Source organism: Dermochelys coriacea, chromosome 1 (genome assembly GCF_009764565.3).
Source record: "Dermochelys coriacea isolate rDerCor1 chromosome 1, rDerCor1.pri.v4, whole genome shotgun sequence".
NCBI lineage: Eukaryota > Metazoa > Chordata > Testudines > Dermochelyidae > Dermochelys > Dermochelys coriacea.
The window spans coordinates 327,349,196-327,370,440 of record NC_050068.2 but is presented as its reverse complement, the minus strand read 5'-3'; the positions used below and the strand labels follow the sequence as shown (position 1 = coordinate 327,370,440).

General features: G+C 40.8%; 1 protein-coding gene across 16 annotated transcripts in view; it reads right to left on the bottom strand.

Annotated features, from left to right (window-relative positions):
• The window catches only part of SRPK2 (SRSF protein kinase 2), a 307,828-nt gene that overhangs the window by 28,679 nt on the left and 257,904 nt on the right, over positions 1 to 21,245 (bottom strand). For all 16 annotated transcript variants that reach the window (XM_043497309.1, XM_038401052.2, XM_038401083.2 and 13 more), the window contains 2 exons: positions 15,340 to 15,440; positions 15,130 to 15,237 (listed from right to left, as the gene is read on the bottom strand). In XM_043497309.1, the coding sequence (XP_043353244.1) occupies positions 15,130 to 15,237; positions 15,340 to 15,440 (209 nt within the window). The remainder of the gene's footprint in view (positions 1 to 15,129; positions 15,238 to 15,339; positions 15,441 to 21,245) is intronic.

Sequence of the window (21,245 nt, the reverse complement as noted above, 5' to 3'; positions counted from 1 at the left end):
CACCTCAGAATTGATTCAGCTTCTCCCTTTGTCTTCTTGTGTAGCTTTGACTCCAGGCTTTGAACTGTTCAGGTTTCTATTTGTTTGTAGAGTATACTGACTGGATAACATAAAGTGAATGGCATTGACCAAGCCATACTGTGGTGCAGAGGCTAACACTAAAATACTTTTTTAAACATCCAACAAGAAACAACCAGAATAACAATTAAAAACTCGCTAACTCTATTAGCAAGGAAACAAGTGGCCACAAAAAGAAGGGGTCAAATTTTTTGGTCTGTAGCAGTCAAAAGGCTCTGGAGTTGGGTCACAGTTACGTCTCCTTATATCGCAAAAAGAAAAGGAGTACCCGTGGCACCTTAGAGACTAACAAATTTATTAGAGCATAAGCTTTCGTGAGCTACAGCTCACTTCATCGGATGAAGTGAGCTGTAGCTCACAAAAGCTTATGCTCTAATAAATTTGTTAGTCTCTAAGGTGCCACGGGTACTCCTTTTCTTTTTGCGAATACAGACTAACACGGCTGCTACTCTGAAACCTGTCATTATGCAAGTCTCCTTATATAATTTCACATCCAAATGGTTGGTATCCCAGAAAGCATGTGCAGAGCCACAATAGCTCAGTGCCAAGACAATATGCGCTCCCAAGTATGACAAACTGTGCTATCAATACTTAAAATAAGGCTATGTCTACCCTACACGCTAAGGGGGTAATTCCCCTACTTGCATACACATACTCACATTAGCCTGAAACTGGTGGATACATAGTCAGCACAGCCAAGCTGTGCCTCCACTGCTGCTACCCGCGCTACTGTGGCTGCACAGCTATTTATACTTGTGCAAGCTTGAGGAGAGTTAGCACAAGTATGTGTATACAAGCAGGGGAATCACACCCCTAGCTCATAGCATAGAGAGAGCCTGTGATAGGGCCTCTGCTCCACACTGACCCATAAGGGGTTAATAGAGCCCTAGGGAGGCTGTGCAGGAGGCAGCCAATTAAGAGAGGGGTTGCAACGAGCAGCCAATCAGGGCCAGGCTGGCCTATATAAGAAGGGCTGCAGAGCAGAGCAGCTTCAGTCACCTGCTGGAGTTTGAGGAGGGATGAGGCCTGGCTGCCTTGCAGGCTGAAGGTAGCAAGCACCCTGGAGAGAGCAGTGCTGCAGGCAGAGACCCGGGGAGCTAAAGGCAGTTTCTGGTGGGCCGCAGGGATCTGCAAGCTGAGGCCCTGAGGCGAGGTCAAAGAGAGTGCTGGGGCCGCGGGAAAGTGGCCCAGGAAAATCTACTGAGGAGTCAGAGGGAACGCAGCAAGTGGTGGCCATCTACACGGTCCCTGGGCCAGGACCTGGAGTAGTGAGCAGGCTTGGATTTCTCACACACACGCCAATGAGGAAGTAGCCAGACATTGGGCTGCAGTTGCCACTGGGGGAAGTGGCTGGACAGTGGATTGCAATTTCTCTGGAAGGGGGGAGCATCGAGTGTGGCACATCTGGAGTGCTGTGTCTTGAAGAGGACGCTGCAGTCCTTGGAGCAGAAGTGACAACAGGAGAGACACCACAGGGAGCATAGTGACCTGTGGAGCTGATCTGCAGGATGATCAGCAGGGGGTGCTAGCGTGCTGAGTCCCACCCCATCACAGAGCCTAAGATTACATTGTTCCTTGAAGTAAATATTGACCATGAGTTTACCTTAATTCATGTTTATCTCTTGGATCAAAAAATCTTTAGTGCAAGTTAATGTCGATTTATGTCTAGTTAATGTCATTTTACATCTAGTTAATGTTATTTTACACAAGTGAGCCAAGACACAGGAAAGTTCAGTGAGTTCCCAAAGGCTAGTGATCTTCACTGATCTTGTACCTGGAATTATCAATTGGCAATTTCCCAAAGGTATCACAAGAGAAGTAGGTCTAGATGTAAGGATTTGAAGGAGATCATAGCAGTTTTAGCAGCAGGATTTGCTCAGAGAAGGCATTCCATGTGTGAAGGGAGACATGGAACAAAGGGCAAAATGGCTGACAGAAGTGCACTATGACAGTTTGTTCCCTGTAAAACTCTCTCCACAATGTCAGGCAATAAAAAGGAAGGCCTGATACACAAAACACAGGCAATCACAGAGGCAATTAGGGTTCTATTATTCCCTACAGCCTACTCTCAAAGCTACGGTAATGCCACGAGTGGTTGTTCATTAAGCATCTTTTTTTGTTCTGCTCTATTTTGGTTCTTATACTGTATGTACCATTATACCACCGTTGGAACGTAATTTTCTTTTGTATATTTCAGCACGTGTACTGCATTGTTTAAAGCAAAGCAGCAGTTAGTAGTTAATAAAAGCAATGAGTATTGTTCAACCCTGCTGATGGAAAAATCTGCACCTGGATATTTTTCTTTGTGAAAAGCATCTCTTACTGGAATCTAAATAGTGTCTTCACTTAACTGCTTTCCAAACTGTTTACCAAAATGTGCTTTGGTTCCATGACATTAAGATTGCAGCATCTTTCCTCCATTTCAAAATGCAAGGCAAGCTGCTTTCTCTGATCCCAGTATCCTTCTATATCTTGCCCTCTTCCTACAGAACAATATTAACTCTGCCATTTTTATATTTGTTAAATATTTTCCCCCTTAGTGATGTTACTACCACTACCTGAGAAACCATGAGGGTCACATTTGTCTTCCAACCAGATTTGTAATTCTTCAGTTTTTTTAAGATGCTAATTCCTGTGCAGAGCAAGATGATTTGTTACACATCCTGGTATGTGCTTCTTATAATCACCAGTACGATGGTATCATTGTGTTCATACAGTGCCTTTGGAGACATTCACTCTCTCTAAAACGCTTAATAGGAAGAATATGAGAGCTACTACTACAATCTGTTAAGAAGAGAGAATGTGAGTAAATATATTCGGTCCCAAACCTGCATACACTTACTCATGTTTAATTTTAGTAATGTGAGTAATCCCATTAATATCAATGTGACTGCTTGCAGTAAAAAGTTAATCACCTGTATAAGTGTTTGCAGAATTGGGACCTTAGACTGTAATACCATTATTTATTTCATAGAATTCTCCCCTCATTTTAGAAGGGTGAACATTCCACAAAAACGCTCCCACTCCCCACCCAGGTTCTCTTTGGGGAAGCAAAAAGCCAAGTAAAAGTTTCCTCCTCTCCAATTCCTCCTGCCGTTCTGTAGTTATGTTTTATTTGCTTACTTTTAAAAGTTGTTTATAAATGCAATGGTGCTGTTTTCCTTGAGTGATCCAAATCTCCCTGAAAGCTATTTTACTGAGGGCCAAAACAGATCCACACAAACATAACAGAAAAAGATCCTTCTATGACTGTGCTCCCTGAGTAGCCTTGCACTTTAACCACCTGCGCAGACATTAATGGATTAAAAGTGCAACAATGTGAGTTAGACAGTGAGGGTGTTATCAGATATTTCAGATACTTGTCCTTGCTCCAATCCAAGGAGCATAAACAAAGACAAGCAGTGCAATCACAGTTCTCATTCCCATTTCCAGCAGCTGTACAAGCAAAGGAATGACAGAGGGTAGCCCTAACCACATTAGTTTGTCTGTAATTGGCAACATTGAAGCCCTGTATCCTATGGATTTCTGGCTGCTGAAATAATAGGAATGTTGTCAATGACAATGTAGGTCCTGTCAAAGGCACATCCAGCTTTAATTCTGCTCCTGCTGGGATAGCAGTCAAAAGAATGCTCCATCCTCTGGGAATAATCAGATATAGTTTCATACACTGAGGGAATGCAGGATCTCCCAGAACCATGGTGGGAACAGACTCTCCATTTTTGTCTCTGGGGTGGGAGCTGTATGGCATCCTACCCTCATTTGAACAAACCCAAGTTCTTAAAAACGTGTGCATGGGGTGGGGGAGGTCTCATAATACTCATTAGGAAGATGGCTGCTTAGTGCCAGACCTTCTCACTCCCCACATACCAATTTGTTTCTAAAAATTAGGTTCCTCGCTAATTGGCAATAATTTTCTGTCATAAAAATTTAATTAATCCTCTGGACAAACTTCAAACTGTTGAATATGGATTCCAATGAAAAAATGAGGCAATAAGAGACCTACGCTTGAATCACAGAGCATCTAAAGAGAGAGACTGCAAGGCTACAGAAGAATCTAGCCCAGGATATTGTGGCACTGAAAGAATTCCTCACAAACCGACTGGATTCAATCTCAAAAGATATTTGTGGCCTCTCTAAAGATGTATGTAATGTAAAATCCCAAATGGCTCACTTGGAAAACAAGCTACAAAAGACTGCCATTGAAACCAGTGAAATTAAAGAAACTGCCTCCTTAAAGCTTAGACTGGATAAACTGGAACAAAAACAGGATGACTCAGAAAACAAATCTCCAAGAAACAACCTTTGTCTCTTGCGCATTACGGAGGGTCTAGAGGGGAAGAATATTATCTGCCTTCTTCAGAAGCTGATCCCTTACATCATCTTCCAGCTCCTAGCAGCTAAACAGTTAGATGAAACTCTTCTGTTGAGCTCCTTTGGAACTGAACAATAACCAACAACTGTATAGCATTGCAATGCATAGAGCAGGGGTAGTCAATAGGCGGACCAAAGGCCAAATCCAGACTGCCAAATGCTTTTGAATGTACCGTGAAATCTTTTTATTTACTTATTATTATCATTATTATTATTACTGCAGTGTGAAAAATGTTTCTCTGGAGTTTGGACCTTGAGTATACTTGACCAAGAAATTTGGACCTCGGCAAAAAATAATTGACTACCCCTGGAATAGAGTAACATTTTTAACACTAAGCTGGGGTTTATTGTACTATCTACTGACTGAAATATTATCTGCACCAATCATCACAATCTGCAATGTTAGATAGGATCTCTTCACTAACTCTGCCTTTGATTGTGCTATGGTGATCACAATTCTCTTGCAACAGTCAACATTCCTGACATGAAAAGTAGACAATAACCTAAACCATGAATAACACTAGCTATTCAATTTGTGCAGGGCATTTGGCACACTATGACTATTGTCTTTTATATTTTGTACATTTCATATTTAGATTTTGTACTAATTTATATTTGATTTACCAAATTGTAAATGTACATGTGATAAGTCTCTCTCTATATATAATGTGTGTACGTAAGAATACATAAACACTTCTGTAGGAATGTATTATACATATTCTAGAATACCCAATCATATTTACAGGGTAATATTTGACTTGAAAATACATTTGTATTTAGAGATGTTTAGATTATTATTAGATAATACAGGAAGGATAAGAGCGGATGGAACCAAAGCCACAAAGGGTCTGAATGTGCCCACACTGGCTTGTTTTAAGTCTGTAAATTTTTTTATTTTTTGGTCTTCTGTTACAAATATACTTTGGAAGACACATGATATTTAATTATGGATCTTTTTATATACCTGACCTGAGGCTCAACAGAAGGCATAAATTCATTCAAAACTAACCAGTATCTAATATTCTTGAGATATGGTTTTACACTATCAACAATTAAACATGTATCTTTAGAAGAACGTTATATATCTTAATATATCTTTTAAAAGTTTGCCATGAATTTTCTTAGAATGTGCTCCTGGAATGGGAAAGGATTTAATCAAGCTTCCAAAAGAATTAAAATCCTGAGACACCTCTGATCAAAAATGTGCAAACTAGCTTTATTGCAGGAAACTCATAAACAAGAAATAGATACCACCAGAATCAAGAAAGGTGGAGAGGTGTTGAGTATCATTCATTATTGAATTCTAAGAGCAGAGGCACTTCTATCTTAATTCATAAATGTATAACTTTTCAATGTATACAGACTTGGTCTGATCCTGAAGGAAGATATGTTCTTCTTAAAGGATGTTTCAACTCAAAAAAGTTAATTCTAGGAAGCATGTGCAATCCAAGTGGAAGTAATTCTGATTTTTTCAAAGATATTGCAGTCATGCTTCCCAATAAAAAAGACATTCCTGTAATACTGTGAGGGAATTTGAATACTACTAGACAGATATCCAGACAAATCAAATAACATGAGACTCAGCTCTTAAAAGCACAATAGGCCAACCTTCATTATTATTGAATGAACTTGATCTAAAGGAAATATGGAAATAGAAACCTCAGGGGGCATGACTATACATATTTCTCTACAGTAAATACATCCTACTCCAGAATTGACTTTTTTCTTGCATCTTCAGAACTGATTCCAGCATGCCTAGAAGCAGCTTTTGGTAATATATTAATTTCTGATCATACCGCAATCCTATTTACCATACCATACCATACTGGTTACACAACATTAAAATCTTCTTGGTGGAAGCTGAACATTCTGCTACTAAAAGATACAAAGTTTTCAGTCATACTTTTGGGAAGATATGACAACTTTTCACACATCCTCCGTATCTGTCAACGAATGCATGTGTTCTGGAACACCATATTCAGTGCTCTCTCAATAACTTTAAGTGTTGCTATCTTTCCTTCTCCAAGCTTGTCTATTTTAGGGGTGCTGGTTTGTATTACCAGTTAACATTAAGAAATGGATTGCAATAACTATTTTAGTGTCCAAAAGACTTATTTAGAGAAAATGGAAATTGGCAAATCCTCCCTCATACACAGATTGGCTTAGTGAGTGAGCTCTCTACTACTGCATTAATGAAAAAAATGACTGTCTAATAGAAACACATTGGAAAAAATATGGGGATGTCTGGTCACATATGAAAAAACTGCATACTTTTGCAGGTTAGTATATATTAGACCCTGATATTCCTATGTTCTCATTTATTTATGTATTTAGTCACTTTAATAACTGATGCCCTGCATGACCTCTATGGGTTCCGGTTTACTTTATTTTTATTTTGTTTTTTTTCCAGGTTTTACAAATAATGAACATTTAATTTTATTATTTATATAGTATTTCCATCTTGTGATTGTATATGTTCTATTTCATTATGTGTTTGAATTTTATATAAAAATAAAATTGAAGTTAAAAAATGTGTACATTATGGGATTTGCTTGGCACGACTATGTGAAAATGCTATATGTGAACACAGCACACTAGTCTGGATCCTGACTCAAAAGTACATGCTGGATCCTGTAAATATTAAAAAAAAGAAAGCACAGGTAGAGGGAAACAAAACCAGTGAAATCTATTTTTTTCATCACGCTAAAATAAAATCAGATCTTGATTACAATATGCAACTGTGGAATATAGTGCTCTGATATTATTGACATGGATTATAATTTTATTCTGATTTCTTTTAACTAGAAAAGACATCCTAGGAAAGGCAAATTACTAACTATTTGTATGAGTCCTAATAATATATTCTAAGGCAACTTATTTGATTTAAAACTCTTATAGTGAGGTGAATGAAGCTTGTTAAGAGTGTACAGTAGGTTGGGGGGGGGGGGAGGGAGATGAAAATAAACATTTCAGGAAAGCACCTGACCACTTCTGCAGTTCGCCAGAACACACATCCAGTCCTTTAAACCTGAATTATCCTTCCTCCTCCTGTTATCTAAGCTTCTTTACTTTCTTCCTTTAAATCTTTTCTAAAAGTCATTTCTATCAGTCTCCCTTCTACAACTAACCTCCCACACCTCTTGATTATATAAAGTATGAGACAAATCTTCTTTTCATTATATTATGTAAAAAATATTTTTAAAAAATTCTGGAACTTACAGAAGCATATGCCTAACCCACACAATCAGAAATGCTTATTTTTCATGCTACTTCCATAGTCTCCTCTTCTCTCCTCTCCTCTCTGTATGTTATCTATGGCTTGATCCTGCAAGCTGAGCACCCACAGTTCCCACTAGATTCAATGGAAGTTGTACATGCGCAGCACCTCTCAGGTTACGGCCTTTACACCAACAGTCTAAAGCACCAAGCAGACAGAGCAGAGCTGTAAATGCTTCACACAGGAATTGTTTGGCTCATAAAACTTTCAAGATGTTCAGATGCAGACAGACATGGTAAAGCTTCTAAATTCCTTGAACCACAGAATAATTGACAGAACTTACAGGATCCAAAGGTGTTTCCTACAGAGCTTGCAAAGTATGAGGTACAAGGAGTCCATAGTAGCAAATATGGCACTTACAGACTGTGGACCTTGTAAGCTGAATAGCAGTCTGAAAAGTCACCTGCAAAGCTGACCACAAAGTTAGCCAGATGGGTTGCACCTACAAATCTTAACTCCTTAAGGTAAAGAAAAAAGACTATTTAAAGACAAAAAATATGTTAAGGTGAAGTAGGGTTGAGTGGACATATCGGTACCTAGAGAATTCCTACAATAATTTTATAGTTAGTAAAGAAAACAAACAGTAAAAAGTAAGGAATTCAGAGTTAAGGTTAAACTTACAAGAACTTAGGTATTTGAAAAGATGGAATTATGCATTTAATCTTTAAATTACCTGAACTCTACCTTCTATAGTTGATCTAACTGATAGGAGCCGAGGAAACAACTAAGTTTGATCTCTCTCCTTTACTATTTTTTATTTTGAACACTGGTGAATACTTCTATTTGTAGGATCTTGTAATTCCAGGATCTGTTTGTCCAATTCACATCCAAATTAGCAGAAAAAAAAATCTACTTTCTTCCTCAAAACCAACATACCAATTCAGGGTGGGCCTGGAGAGTTCATACTCTGTTGTGGCTTTTAGAGTAGAGGCCAAAATCAGACTTATAGTGGAAACTGAGCTGCAATTTTAACTATGAATTGGCTAGGTCTACTATGACTACTTCAAACACTAGATTTACTAAAATCCTAATCTCTGCACGTTTTTAATATTTATTTTTTCCTTCTTTGCATGACAGCTCCACAATCCTTCTTGTCTTCCAGGTTTACAAATTCAGTGTAAAATTCAACCCTCTCCCTCACGCACCCAGTACCTTTGGACAAAGTATTTTTGAAATATAAGGGTCTGGAGAAAAAATAGTCATGTATGGGGTTATTTTAAAATGTAGTGTGTAAAAATGGCTTAGATTAGAAAATAAAGATTTGATTTATTTATTTGCTCTCAAAGAGATCTTGTGCACAGACCCTTTCAAAAGGTTGGGCAGTTAATTTTGAATTTATTTTCTACCCTTTGCTCCTTGAAGAGGTCTCTGCAAAATTATTTTAATTTGTTTTTAAAATCACTTCTACAGTACAATAGATTTACCCAATGTATAAGCAAAATAAGTTACTTGCATCAGATTTTACAATCCAAGCCCCTGATCCTACAAACTTGAAGAATTAGATACGTTCATGGAGGAGAGGTTCATCATTGGCTACTAGCCAAGATGGTTAGGGATGCAACCCCATGCTCTGGGTGTCCTTATGCCTCAGACTGCAAGAAACTGGGACCGGATGACAGATCATCTGATAAAGTGCCTTGTTCTGTTCATGCTCTCTGAAGCATCTGGCACTGGCCACTGTCGGAAGATAGGATACTAGGCTAGACTGACCATTGGTCTGACCCAGTATGGCTATTCTTACATTCTTATATGAATATAAGTATGAAGTCAACAAGAAGTCAAAAAGTCTTCTAGTGATTTTTGCCACTTTATAGAGAAAAAAAGAAAGAGAAATTAAACTTAGTGTATTGGACTTATTGGATTTATTCAGTTAATTTGTGACTTTTTGAAAAATGGAAGTTTTTTCCCCTAAACTCTCATATTTCAAAAATGTCTTGTCCAATAAAAAAATGGTTACCTACCTGTAACTGTTGTTCTTCAAGTTGTGATGCAGATGGGTATTCCATGTGGATATGCGTGCATCATGCATGGGAGCCAGACAACTTTTCCTGGCAGTACCTATAGGGGCAGTGCATATACCCTGCAGTCATAATTGCTCTCCCAGCTGCATAGGGGCAGTGCCGCCCCAACCCCCTCAGTTCCTTCACACCAAATCTCTGATGCAGAGGAAATGGAGGGCAGGTCATGGAATACATGTCTGCAACACATCTCAAAGAACACCAGTTACAGGTAGTTAACCGTTTTTAATTCTTCAAGTAGTTGCATATTCCAAGTCGGTGACTTGCAAGCAGTACTCGTTGGAGGTGGGGCTTGGAGTCTATTTAAAGGACTGCAGGATTGTCTTCCTTATGTTTGCATCTGATCTGGATGCAGCTGTAACAGCTTAGTTATTTGCAAAAGTGTATATAGAGGACTAAGTGGCCACCCTGCAGATGCCCAATACAGGAACTTCTTTTAGAAATGCCACTGACATCACCTGAGCTCTCGTGGAATGAGCTGGTACTCCTTGAAGAGGCATAGCCTGGGTTACTTCATATGCTGTCATGATACATGAAGTTATCCACAGAGATAGTCTGTGAAGAGACTGCTTAACCCTTTATTCAGTCTGCATGTAAAACAAACAGACAAGGCGAGGGACAGAGAGGTTTACTTCTATCCAGATAAAAAGTTAGACATCGCCTGACATGTAATGTTGAAGACATTGCTCCTCTGGGTTGGAAGAAGCTTAGGGAAGAACACGGTCGATGTATTACTTGATTCAAGAAAAGGAGTACTTGTGGCACCTTAGAGACTAACAAATTTATTTGAGCATAAGCTTTCGTGAGCTACAGCTCACTTCATCGGATGAAGTGAGCGGTAGCTCACGAAAGCTTATGCTCAAATAAATTTGTTAGTCTCTAAGGTACCACAAGTACTCCTTTTCTCTTTGCGAATGCAGACTAACACGGCTGCTATTCTGATACTTGATTCAAGTGAAACTGCGATATCACCTTTGATAAAAATGAAGGGTGCAGCCGAAGGGTTACTTTGCCTTTGAAAAACTGCATGTAAGGAGGCTCTGCCATCAAAACCTGCAACTCACACACACTCTTTGCAGACGTTATCACCACAAGGAAGGCAGTTTTCTGACACAATGGAGAAAGAAATTGCCAGAGGCTTGAATTAGGGTCCTATACGAGCCTCTAAAACAGTATTAAAAACCCGCAAAGGAACTGGCTCTTTAACCAGTGGGTGGAGTTGAGGGACTCCTTTCAAGAACCTCACTGCCATGGAGTTTGAAAACACTGACCTTCCACAGATAGGTGGATGAAATGCCAAAATCTCTGCCAGGTGGATCTGCAGTGAAATAAGCGTAAGATCAGAAGACTGAAGGTGTAACAGGTACTCCAAGATGTCAAGCCAGCATTGGCTGAACTCCCCTGGTTAATGACCATACTGAGAGCAGCTTCTAGTTGTCCGAATAGGCCACCCTAGTTGAGGGCTTCCAACTCTTAAGCAAGAGCTGCTGGATCGCCACTGAACATCGTTCCTTTCCCTCATCTAATCATGAAGCACCCACAAAGAGATGCAGGGAACTGAGTGTTGGATGCAAAACTTGACCGCGATGCTGAGTCAGGAGATCAGGATGAAGAGGAAGGAATATGGAAGGGTGAAACAATGTGAGGTTGGAGAATCAACATTGTCTTGGCCATGCTGAAGCAATAAGAATGAGCTTGACATGGTCCAATTTCAGCATGAAAATGACCTGTCGGATGTCTGGAATTAGAGGAAAGGCACATCAGAGTGCCGATTCCCAGCTCAGGTGAAAAGCATTGGTCAAGGAGTCTAGACTGAGATGACCTCAAGAACAGAACAGATGGCATTTCTTTTCTCTTATTCCAAACAAGCTGATCATCAGGATACCCTAAGCATCAAAGACAGACTGCAGGATACTGGGCTTCAGAGACAGCTCGTGAATCAGTGAGAAATTCCTGCTGAGGTTATTCATCAATTGATTCTGGAACACAAGCGATCAGCCAAGGGGGATATTTTGCTGGATGAAAAAATGCCAGAGACTGATTGCCTCCTGACAAAGCATTTTGGAATGTGCTCCCCTCATCTGTTCACGTCATACATCATGGTGGTATTGCCAGAGAGTATGAGAAATGCTGCGCCCTTGATCCTGACAGGCATCATAGATGGCATGAAGCTCCAGAACACTGATATACAGAGAAGCTTCTCACTTTGACCACAGGCCTTGAACTTTCAATGAGTCCAAATGCGCTCCCCAACCTATTAAGGAGGCATCGGTGACTATGATCCTGGTCAGTGGTGGCCAAGTGAGAGGAACACCCCAGCATGCTTTGTCAAGAATTGTCCACCACTGTAAGAAACCCAGCATTGGTGGGAGGAGTCGGATCAGAGTGCTCAAGGGATAGCGATTTGGACGATAGACCAACTTCAGCTACATCTAAAGAGGACACAGGTGCAGCCTCGCATATTGGACTACCTGGATAAACGTGGCCATATCGCCTAGAAAACTCAGGCATACTCAGGCTGCGGTTAAGAGTTGAGACTGCAACTTAAGACATAGGTGCTGGATCACCTGGAATTGCTCAGTCGGTAGAAATGCTCCTGACCTTGTAGAGTCTATCTGGGCCCCAATTAACCTGATTCTTTGAGTTGGAAGCAATACTGCTTTCCTGCTGTTTAGGATCAGACCTAGATGTTTGAGTAGGCATAACATGAAGTGAACATAAGAAAGAACTTCTTTGCTGGACTTGCCCCTCAGTAACCAATCATTCAGATATGGGAAGGTATGAATTCCCTTCTTCCTGAGATATGCGGTTACCACAATCATACAATTGATGAAAAGCAGGGAAACGGAAGAGAGGCCAAAAAGCAGCATGGTGTATTGGTAGGGCGGTTAGCCACGAAGAATCTAAGAAACTTCCTGTGGCTCAGAAGGATTGCTATGTGGAAATAAGTGTCCTGCAGGTCCAGGGCTGAAAACCAGCCCTTGTGATTCAAGGCCAGGAGGATAGTTTAATAGAATAACCATATGGAATCTCACATATCTGATGTATTTGTTGAGATCATAGAGGTTGAGGATAGGTCCCATTCCTTCCTTGGACTTGGGGACCAGGAAATACTGGGAGTAGAATCTCTGCCCTCAATGTTGCAGGGGGACCACCTCTGTGCCCCCCAAAACCAGTAAATAATAAACCTGCTCAAAGAGCAGTAACTCATGAGAGGGGGTCCCTGAAAAGGGACTGGGTAGGGATGTGGAGAAGAGGGATGGAGAGGAACTGTATGGCAACCTGACCTGAAGGTGTTTAGGACCTGGTTGTCCACTGTAGCCGAGTCCCAAACACTATAAAAAGCAGGCCAGCCTGTCCCTGAATCGAGGGTGGGGTGTGGGGTGGAGGGAATGGGACAGAGAGGGAGAGGGTACCACTGGGTCACTGTGCTTGACACGAGTCAAAACAGCACTTGTTAGATGCTGCAGAGGGTGAGGGGGCAGCTGGTTAAACCAACAACCAGAAGGCCTTCTCCTTGGGATCTATGACTCTTTCTGGAGTAGACCAGCTGCAGCAACATTACAAGCAGTATTGCTGCTCCTGATTCCCAGGAGGCCACTGGGCATTCAGGTAAGGCACCGGGCCAAGAGCCCTCTCCCAACTGCAGGACAGATGCCAATCTCAATACCAATAGTGATCTGAGGGTGATCTCTGGCACCTATCTAAGGAGGATGGGGAGGATGACCTCGACCTGGATCTTGAGGAATCCCAGAGGTGTTGTGGTAACAATGTGGGAGCCAGCCCTGAAGGGGAAAACCACCAATCAAAATTATCTTAAGCCCAATAAGGAGGAAACATCGGTGCCAAAGGTGAATGGGGAAACAGCACCAGATGCACCGAATGAGAGACACTCCGTACAGTACCAGGAGAGGCGCTGGTAACGATTTCATTGATGGGATTTGCCACCGAGACAATGATGTTGCCAAAGGATGCATCAGAATTGAGGGAGCTTTCAGTCCAGGGGCTGGCTTCAGCTCTATAGTCTGCTACTGAGGCAGTGTGAGCTGCGGTTTTGAGGGATCCAGCAGCTCTTTGATACAGCGAGAAGGTGCCAAGGGCAGAACAGAGGACAAGCTGGTAGATGCCATAGCACCAGATAACTCCTGAACCAGCAGAGAGTCTGGAATCAAGAGGCAAAGCAGGTCTGATGTCACCTGGTATGCTGTTGGCATGGAGATGGTCGGTAATGTTGCCAGTGTTGTTGGTAGTGGACTCAACAGATGCCCCGTGGCCAGAACCGGAGTCGACAGGACAGGCCCTCACTGTTCTAAGCATGGTACTGGGTAGCAGTTGCACAGACTTGCTCCATCCCACCTTCCAAAGCGAGTACAGTGCTGGTCAGCACTCCTCCTAGAATTGGAGCAGGAATTACCCTGAGACCTGGAACGTTCCCAACTCATTTTATGGGACCTCTTCCTTGCTGCACCAGAGGAGGGTAAACAACCTTTTCCTCTTGGGAAAAACACCTGAGCCCGAGTGTGGGATGGCATCTCTTGTCGCATCCGAAGGTGGCCGCTGATAAGAAGGCGGCCTTGGTGCCAAAGGGGGTCTGCTTCAGAAGGTGCTGCTTCAACCACAAGTCTCTCGCCACCTGAGTCTGCTTTGTGAACGACTTGCAGATGGAGCATCTCTCTCTGTGTTCATCACCAAGAAACAACAAGCACCTTATGTGTGGGAGGGTCACTGTTCGGAATGGCCCTCCTACACAATGGACAATGCTTAAACTCTTGTTAGGACATCAAACAGCATTAACCAACTAATCTACTAACAATAAACTAATACTTAAACTAAACCTATACAAGAAAAGTTCTCAGAAAACTGAAAGCGAAAGTGTGAGGTGAAGTCAACACACAGAGCTCCGACTCTAGCCATGAAAGTGACAAGAAACGGAGGGCATCAGGGCAGCACCACCTTTATATGGCATGAGGAGGGGCTATTGCCCCAGAACATCAGTGCCGCCCCAATGGATAGTGCTAGGCTAAGTTCTCTGGTTCCAGTATGCAAGGCACACACACCAGCATAGAATACATGGCTGCATCTACTCGAACAAGAATGAAACTTTCCGCAAAACATTCCTCTGTGCCAAAAGACCATGAAAGGACAATTACTGGAAGCTACTACTTTGTGAATGTTGGAGAAGTTGAGGTGAAAAAAATATCAAACTTATAGTGAAAATATGTTTATTATCTCAGTTATAGCATTGCTCCTGTGATTACTTCATTTATAAGAAGAACACTTATAGCCAGGTCCACACTGTAAATAAGCAAGTGTTCTCAATGAATTTTATTTAGTAAAATAAAGTTTGACTGACATAATAAAATAACAGCATATTCTTGTTCTTACCATACAGGCTGTACTCCAGATATCTGCAGGTGTACTGTAACCTGCTCCTATTAAAACCTCTATGGATCTATACTGTCTTGTCTGGATGTCTTCAGTGAAGTGTTTATGCTAAAATTGAAAGAATGGCGTTAATGGAAAAAAAACGAACAATAAAAAGGTTTGTTCTCAATAATGAAGGCTAAAAACTTAAAACAAGATTTGTATACTTACTACCCAGCAAGCATTTCCCAGATCAGCAATTTTAACTCTAATTTTATCTGCATTTCTTGGATCCAGGGGATTCACCAATAAATCTGCAGCACGGGTTTTTGCTAGTACAAACAAGAAGTAGAAGTAGAACAATTAGTACCCATGGCATGTTTTGTATTGTCTATAAACAACATTAGTTTGACATTTCATCCAGTTTCTTAAAAACTTGGAGGCATCAAAATCATTAGCTGACAGTTATGAGAATTTAAAGTGACACTCAGGTTTCCTTTCCTGTGTTTCTAATAACAGCAAATTAGATTATTAAAATGTCTTACAGCCTCATAATTTTGGAAGTCAAAAACTCACCCATTCCCATCCTGTATCACCAGTGAAACATTTGATTTATGTTCCCTAATATTTCACTCAAGATTGAAGATATCTAATATGCAACAGATATTTTATTAAGATGCTGCTAACTTAAGCATCCATTCACAAGTACAACTCTCTTTCCACAATAATAATTTTACTATTTGCAGATTAAAGAAAATTAATTGTTTGCACTGGCTGATGTAAAATTTACAAGAAAGATTCTCATACAGATTATAAATTGCTAGGTTCTATGTGCCAAGAACAAAATTATTAACTCTGTGGTCTATCAGTAGCTCAGATGTACTAGTATGTGGGGACTGGAGATTGGAATTCATGTTTGCTGTTGTATTCTGGACCAACAAGAACTGAGATTCCTATGAAGGAATTGTGCTTAGCCTTGGAAGGAACTGAGGAAAAAGTCCCTCACATTTCTGCAGTCAATCATTTGTTCAAATCATTAGCACTAGCAGGTGCCAGCAGCCTCTTTTGAGAAGACAGTCAGCACCCAGACCTTTGAGGCTGAGAAGGTAAAGACAATTACAGGGATCTTCTTTGAGAGGGAAAAATGACAATCATAACTTGTAACTGTTATGGAAAAAATCATCAATCAAAATGTGTATATTGTTTTCATCTATTGCAAACAAATTACAACCCTGCAAGGGTCAGGAAGCATTCTCTCCCATCCCTCCCCATGTATTCTGTAAGGGTGGTGGGGTGGTTTTTTGGGGTTTTTTTTAATCTCTTTCCTCTGAACCATCAGGGATGGCCACACTTGGAGATGGGATATTGGACAAGGAGGGCCAGAGCTCTGAGCATTCTCTCTCTCAGGTACTTGGCTGGCTGGTTCTTGCTTAGAATTATAGAATATCAGGGTTGGAAGGGACCTCAGGAGGTCATATAGTCCAACCCCCTGCTCAAAGCAGGACCAATCCCCAACTAAATCAAGCTTACATGCTCAGGGTCTAACTGATCACCATATATGGGGTCGGGCCACCCCTTCCCACAGCTCCCATTGCCCAGAATCAGCGAACTGGGCCACTGGGAGCTGCAAGCAGCCGTACCTGCTGACGCTCTGGTAAACAAAGCATCTCGTGGCCCGACAGGACTTACCCTGAACAAGCCGCGAACCAAGTTTGGGAACCACTGAACTAGATGGTCTGGTGGTTCCTGCTGGCCTTAAACTCTACGATGCTGTACTAATTAGTTAAAATTATTACACATTTTAAATTTCAAAAGACAGCTTTATAATAGAAGATTTAATATGCTTGTGTTTTTAAACAGATTGATAAGAATTATTTTTTTAGTCCACTGAATTGGTATGAAATAATCATAGAATCACAGAAATGTAGGGCTGCAAGAAATGTAGGACATGTCATCTAGTCCAGTCCCCTGCACTGAAGCAGGACTAAGTATTACAGAAGGATGGCGGAGGATCCTCCAACCCTGATTGTTATGCCATGCCGCTCATACATGTGGGCACTAATGATACACCAACATATGACCCTGAGCAGATCAGAAGTGTCTACAATGTTCTGAAAGTGAGGGTGAAGGAACTGGGGGCACAGGTGGTGTTCTCATTGATCCTTCCAGTCAAGGGCATGGGCTCAGGCACAGACACACACATCCAGGAAGTAAATGCATGGCTGCACAGATGGTGTCACCATGAGGGCTTCAGCTTCCTTGACTATGGGATGCTCTTCCGAGAAAGACCACTGAGCAGAGATGGGGTCCAGCTATCAAGGAAGAAAAGTATCTTTGGATACAGACTGGCTAACCTGGTAAGGTTACCTAGGGAGGTGGTGGAATCTCCTTCCTTTGAGGTTTTTAAGGTCAAGCTTGACAAAACTCTGGCTGGGATCATTTAGTTGGGGATTGGTTCTGCTTTGAGCAAGGGGTTGGACTAGATGACCTCCTGAGGTCCTTCCAACCCTGATATTCTATGATTCTAAGGTGGGCTTAAAATTAGGTTTGACAGGAATAGGAGACAAAAGCCCACAGGTAAATCCAAAACATGGAGACCTTGAGGAAGGACTGGAAGCTGGGAGGAACATAGGCAATCACAGCTAGGACAAAGGAGAAACAAGAGGGAATATAGAGGGGAAATCTACTGACCATGTTATATGTTTGTATATTAATGCTACAAGTATGGGGAATTAACAGGAAGAACTAGAAATACGAGTGAATAACCACAGTTATGATACAATTGGCATCTCAGAACTTGGTGGGATAATTCACTTCTAGAATATTGGCATACAAGGGTAGAGCTTGTTCAGGAATGTCAGGCAGGGAAAAAAGAGAGGTATTTCCTTGTATTTGAAAGATGCATACACTTGCACTGAGGTTGCAATAGAAGTGGAAGGCAGACCCGTTGAAAGTCTTTGGGTAAGGATAAAAGGGATATAAAAAACTAAGGGTGATGTCATGAGAGGTGTCTATTATAAATCACTTAATAAGCAAGAAGAGGTGAATGAGGCTTTTTTAAAACAACTAACAAAATAATCCAAAACACAGGACTTGTTGGTGATGGGTGGACTTCAACTAGCCAGACATCTGTTGGGAATATAATACAGCAGGGTACAGATTACCCAACAAGTTCTTTGAATGCATTGCAGACAACTTTTTATTTCCAAACATGGAGAAAGCAATGAGGGAAGAGGCTATTCTAGATGTGATGCTGTCAAAAAGGGAGGAACTGGTTGAGTATTTGAAGGAAGAAGGCCACTTATATGAAAGTGATCGTGAAACGATAAGAGTTCATAATCCTAAGGAATGGTAAAATGGAAAACATCATAATAAAGACAACGGACTTCAAGAAGGCAGACTTCAGCAAACTAAGAGAATTGGTAGGAAAGATCCCCAAGGGAAAAAGGAGTTCAGGAGAATTGGCAGTATTTTAAAGAGACATTATTAAGGGCACAAAAGCAAACAAACACAATGCATAGGAAAGCTAGAAAGTATGGTAAGAGACCCCCTGGCTTAACCAGGATATCCTGAATAACCTGACACTCAAAATAGAGTCCTATAAAAAGTGGAAACCCTAGGTCAAATTATGAAGGATGAATATAAAAAAAAGCACAAGCTTGTAGGGACAAAAGTAGAATGGTGAAGACAAAAAATGAAATTAAACTAGCTAGGGACACAAAGGATACCATCAAAACATTTACAAATACTTTAGAAGGAAGAGAAAGACTAAGGACAGGGTAGGCCCATTACTCAACCAGGAGAGAGAGATAACAACAGAAAACTCAGCAATGGCTGAAGTGTTATATGCCTTTTTTGTTTCACCAAAAAAGGTTAGCTGTGATTGGAGAATATACATAGTGAAAACTGGTGTAAATGGGGAAGGATCTGAGACTAAAATAGGAAAAGAACAATTTATGAATTACTTAGACATGTTAGATGTCTTCAAGCCAGTAGGGACTGATGAAATACATCCTAGAATATTTAAGGAACTGACTGAAGAGATCTGTGAGCCAGACATTAGCGATTATCTTTGAGAACTTGTAGAGGATGGGACAGATCCCATAGGACTAGAAAAGGGCAAACACAGTACCTAGCTATAAAAAGGGGAATAGGGACAACCCAGGGAATTTTAGACCAGTCAGCTTAACTTCTATACCCGGAAAGATAATGGAGAAAATACTCAATCAATTTGTAACACCTAAAAGACAATAAGGAGATCAGTAACAGACAACATGGATTTGTCAAGGACAAATCATGTCAAATGAACCTAATATCCTTCTTCGAAAGGGTAACAAGCCTTGTGGATGGGGGTAAGCAGTAGATATGATGCATCTCAATTTTAGTAAGGTTTGTGACACTCTATCACATGACCTTGGGATGTGCTATAGACCTCCGGGATCTAATTTGGATATGGACAGAGTCCTTTTTAATGTTTTTAATAAAGTAAATACTAATGGAAACTGCGTGATCATGGGAGACTTTAACTTCCCAGATATAGACTGGAGGACCAGTGCTAGTAATAATAATAGGGCTCAGATTTTCCTAGATGCGATAGCTGATGGATTCCTTCATCAAGTAGTTGCTGAACCGACTAGAGGGGATGCCATTTTAGATTTAATTTTGATGAGTAGTGAGGACCTCATAGAAGAAACGGTTGTAGGGGACAATCTTGGCTCAAGTGATCATGAGCTAATTCAGTTCAAACTAAATGGAAGGATTAACAAAAATAAATCTGCAACTAGAGTTTTTGATTTCAAAAGGGCTGACTTTCAAAAATGAAGGAAATTAGTTAGGGAAGTGGATTGGACTGAAGAATTTATGGATCTAAAGGTAGAGGAGGCCTGGGATTAATTTAAATCAAAGCTGCAGAAGCTATCGGAAGCCTGTATCCCAAGAAAGGGGAAAAAATTCATAGGAAGGAGTTGTAGACCAAGCTGGATGAGCAAGCATCTTAGAGAGGTGATTAAGAAGAAGCAGAAAGCATACAGGGAGTGGAAGATGGGAGAGATCAGCAAGGAAAGCCACCTAATTGAGGTCAGAACATGTAGGGATAAAGTGAGACAGGCTAAAAGTCAAGTAGAGTTGGACCTTGCAAAGGGAATTAAAACCAATAGTAAAAGGTTCTATAGCCATATAAATAAGAAGAAAACTAAGAAAGAAGAAGTGGGGCCGCTAAACACTGAGGATGGAGTGGAGGTTAAAGATAATCTAGGCATGGCCCAATATCTAAACAAATACTTTGCCTCAGTCTTTAATAAGGCTAAAGAGGATCTTAGGGATAATGGTAGCATGACAAATGGGAATGAGGATATGGAGGTAGATATTACCATATCTGAGGTAGAAGCAAAACTCAAACAGCTTAATGGGACTAAATCGGGGGGCCCAGATAATCTTCATCCATGAATATTAAAGGAATTGGCACCTGAAATTGCAAGCCCATTAGCAAGAATTTTTAATGAATCTGTAAACTCGGGAGTAGTACCGAATGATTGGAGAATTGCTAATATAGTTCCTATTTTTAAGAAAGGAAAAAAAAGTGATCTGGGTAACTACAGGCCAGTTAGTTTGACATCTGTAGTATGCAAGGTCCTGGAAAAAATTTTGAAGGAGAAATTAGTTAAGGACATTGAAGTCAATGGTAAATGGGACAAAATACAACATGGTTTTACAAAAGGTAGATCGTGCCAAACCAACCTAATCTCCTTTTTTGAAAAAGTAACAGATTTTTTAGATAAAGGAAATGCAGTGGATCTAATTTACCTAGATTTCAGTAAGGCATTTGATACCATGCCACATGGGGAATTATTCGTTAAATTGGAGAAGATGGGGATCAATATGAACATCAAAAGGTGGATAAGGAATTGGTTAAAGGGGAGACTGCAACGGGTCCTACTGAAAGGAGAACTGTCAGGTTGGAGGGAGGTTACCAGTGGAGTTCCTCAGGGATTGGTTTTGGGACCAATCTTATTTAATCTTTTTATTACTGACCTTGGCACAAAAAGTGGGAGTGTGCTAATAAAGTTTGCAGATGATACAAAGCTGGGAGGTATTGCCAATTCAGAGAAGGATCGGGATATTATACAGGAGGATCTGGA